This window comes from Triticum dicoccoides, chromosome 6B (assembly GCF_002162155.2).
Source record: "Triticum dicoccoides isolate Atlit2015 ecotype Zavitan chromosome 6B, WEW_v2.0, whole genome shotgun sequence".
NCBI classification, from domain to species: domain Eukaryota; kingdom Viridiplantae; phylum Streptophyta; class Magnoliopsida; order Poales; family Poaceae; genus Triticum; species Triticum dicoccoides.
The window spans coordinates 52,344,801-52,347,862 of NC_041391.1; the positions used below are offsets into that span (position 1 = coordinate 52,344,801).

General features: G+C 40.0%; 1 protein-coding gene across 1 annotated transcript; it reads left to right on the forward strand.

The window, feature by feature from the left end:
• The first annotated feature begins 653 nt into the window (after positions 1-653).
• Positions 654-2,604, forward strand: LOC119320706. Its single transcript, XM_037594677.1, has 4 exons — positions 654-942; positions 1,363-1,715; positions 1,957-2,156; positions 2,583-2,604. The coding sequence occupies exons 1-4, from the start codon at positions 654-656 to the stop codon at positions 2,602-2,604; spliced, it is 864 nt and encodes a 287-aa protein (XP_037450574.1).
• Positions 2,605-3,062: the final 458 nt, after the last annotated feature.

A 3,062-nucleotide genomic window follows, 5' to 3' on the forward strand; every position in this document is an offset into this window, starting at 1 on the left:
CATTATGCTTGTATACTATTATGTGTGGTTAATCTTTGGATTAGTTTATAGAAGAAATGGCAAATAGAAAGGAGGCTTAGAATTAGAGAGCTAAGAGGAGATAATTAGTATAAACTAATTGGTGAGAGCGACGCAGCGTGTATAAGTCAACTTCGTATGGATAGGAGAACATTTCATATATTATGTGAGATGGTGAGAGTTGTTGGTGGCCTAAGGGGTACGAGGAATACATCATTGAAGGAGATAGTGGCATCATTCCTTTATGTATTAGCTCACCATTTCAAAAATAGGACAGTAGGGAATTTCTTTTACCGAAGCCCGGAGCCGGTTAGTAGGAACTTCAATGCTTTTCTTCTAGCTATTTTGAAGCTTCATCCATTGCTACATAAGAAACCAGAACCTATACACGAGGACTGCACAGATGGTAAATGGAAATATTTCAAGGTAAATAGCTACTAAGAAAAAAATTACTAGATGAACTAAATAGTGGTAAAGATGCTAATGTTTGCACATTGTTGTTTATGTTGTAGAATTGTCTTGGAGCGTTAGATGGCACACACATAGGGGTAACCTTTCCGGCTACTATGAAAGGAAGATACCGATCAAGGTTGGGTAATATAGATACAAATGTGTTAGGTGTGTGTGCACCTGACATGCAGTTCATTTACATACTACCTGGTTGGGAGGGTTCTGCACATGATGGTCATGTTCTTAGAGATGCCATCTCAAGGCCAAATGGGTTGCGTGTCCCTGAAGATCAATATTATCTTGTCGATGTTGGTTACACAAATGCGAAAGGATTTTTAGCTCCATACCGTGGTCAAAGGTATCACTTGGGTGGTTGGACAGCACAGAACCCACCTCGTAGTGCAGAGAAGTATTACAACATGCGGCACGCCAGAGCCCGAAATATTGTAGAAAGGTCTTTCGGAAGACTCAAGGGTCAGTGGGCGATTTTAAGGTCCCCGTCCTTTTTTCCTATGAAGACCCAATGTCGAATCATCATGGCATGTGCACTCTTGCACAATTTAATCTTGCAAAATATGCCGCTTGACCAACTTGATAATGACGAGCCAATAATACAAGAAACATTGGAAGGCATGGAGGGAGAATTAGGCCAACCAGAATTCATTACTTCTATCTCAACTTCGAACGAGTGGACAAATTTCCGGAATGTTCTTGCGCAGGACATGTATATAGACATAGGGTTGCTAGGGGTCACTGAGGTATAAACCATTTCTATTTGTTCACTTCGTTGCTAGTTTTCTTTTTTTTCAAATAAGCTTCAATTGCATCTCATTTGCATTTGTCCCATTTCATATATATTTGTTTCTTATTTGTATTTGTTCTTCCTTTGTACAGATATGGATGTAGACACCTCAAGTACGTCTTGTGGAAGAGGCAAGAATAAAAGGACGTGGACTTCGGATGAGGATGATGAACTTATTAAAGCCTTGTATGAGTTGTCTTTGGACCCAAGGTGGAAGGCAGATGGTAGCTTCAAAAATGGATACCTGGTGGTATTGGAGAAGCACCTTGCTGAAAAGTGCACGGGTTGTGGTACCTCTGCAATTCCACACATTGAGTCAAGAGAGAGGCACTTTAGGACAAAATTTTGTGCTCTTGAAGTAACGTTATCCAAAAGTGGTTTCACATGGGATGGAAACTGGAAGATGATTCAATGTGAGAAGGCACAGTATGAAGCACATTGTAAGGTAGATCACTTCACCCATCAAAACTGAACTCCTTGTTAATGCTGAAGTGCTTGCTGCCTTGTTATCGTTATTGTAATGTTGCTATGCACATTGCTATTGTTAACCAGAAGATGTTGTACCTTTGCTTGATGTTGTACCTTTCCTGCCTTCTTATTGTTTCTATTATTGCTCATTGCCTTTTTATATACCTGATGCATTTCTATCAGAGACTAAGTTCCTTCTGTTATGAAAAAATTTGTAGATTCATAGTGAGGCAAAGGGATTGTATGGTGTCCCATTTCCATACTTTGAGCAGTTGGCTGCTATTTATGGCAAGGACATAGCAACTGGAGAAAATGCTGAAGGCTTTGGTGAGGCAGTGGGAAACTTGGAAAATGAAATTGCTATAGAAGAAGAGGAACACGAGGAAGAGGACATGATCTCAACAGGGACAGCTAGATGGTCTGTCGATACTCGCTCTATGGATGGAACTAGTTGCAAGAGGCAGAGGAAGGAACTAAGGCCAAAGAGGGTGACGGGACCAAGTGATCCCTTTGAAGTGATGCTTCAAGATGTCAATAGCCAGCTCAACAATCTGACACAATATGTGGGTACAATGGCACAATCATTGTCAGCATCAATGGCACGAGAAGCAGCCGCAAGAGGATCCTTAGCAAAAATGTAAAGAGAAGGCTATTAGTGAATTGGCTAGGCTTAGCTTTACCGGGAGCGAGATCGTTGAGGCTGCAACCGTATTTGCTAAAGCTCCAGATCAGATGAACATGATGCCTGCGCTTCCAGAAAATCTGAGGAGGGAGTATGTCCTAAAAATGCTCTCTGGTATCCTTTTGCTAAACTCCACAATCTCTTTTGCTAAACTCTTCTCAGCTTTGATAACATCTACCTCTGATTGGCTAGCTGCTATACGAATATATAATCTCTACTTGACTAGCTGCTAGTATATGCATTTGCCATCTCGAGTTGACTTGCTGCTAGTATACGCATTTGCAATGTCTAGTTGACTTCATGCTTCTGCTTGACACTCGTAGTATATGTTCCATCCAATCTCTACATGACATTCGTAGTATATGTTCCATCCCATCTCTACTTGACAAGCTTAACATGTGATGTTAATTTACAATGAACATGGATAATAAGCATTTGCTTAGATATATGTCAAGTAAATTATCATTGGAGTTCTTGATTGTCTTGCTAGGTCAAGTGATTTTATAGTGAACACTAGAATAAATGATGATGATTATGGATTGATCCAATTTTGCAATCAGAGTGCTTGTTCTGCTATTAATTTTTGAATTAGTGGTTGTCTCTTATCTGCTTCTTTATTTCTTATTTAACTCTTGCTTATTT

Coding starts and splice junctions, on each gene's coding strand:
- LOC119320706 (XM_037594677.1), top strand. CDS start 654: ATGCAGTTCATTTACATACTACCTGGTTGGGAGGGTTCTGCACATGAT. Junction 1,716..1,956: donor AGTATGAAGCACATTGTAAG/GTAGATCACTTC, acceptor AAAAATTTGTAG/ATTCATAGTGAGGCAAAGGG. Junction 2,157..2,582: donor TCAACAGGGACAGCTAGATG/GTCTGTCGATAC, acceptor AACTCTTCTCAG/CTTTGATAACATCTACCTCT.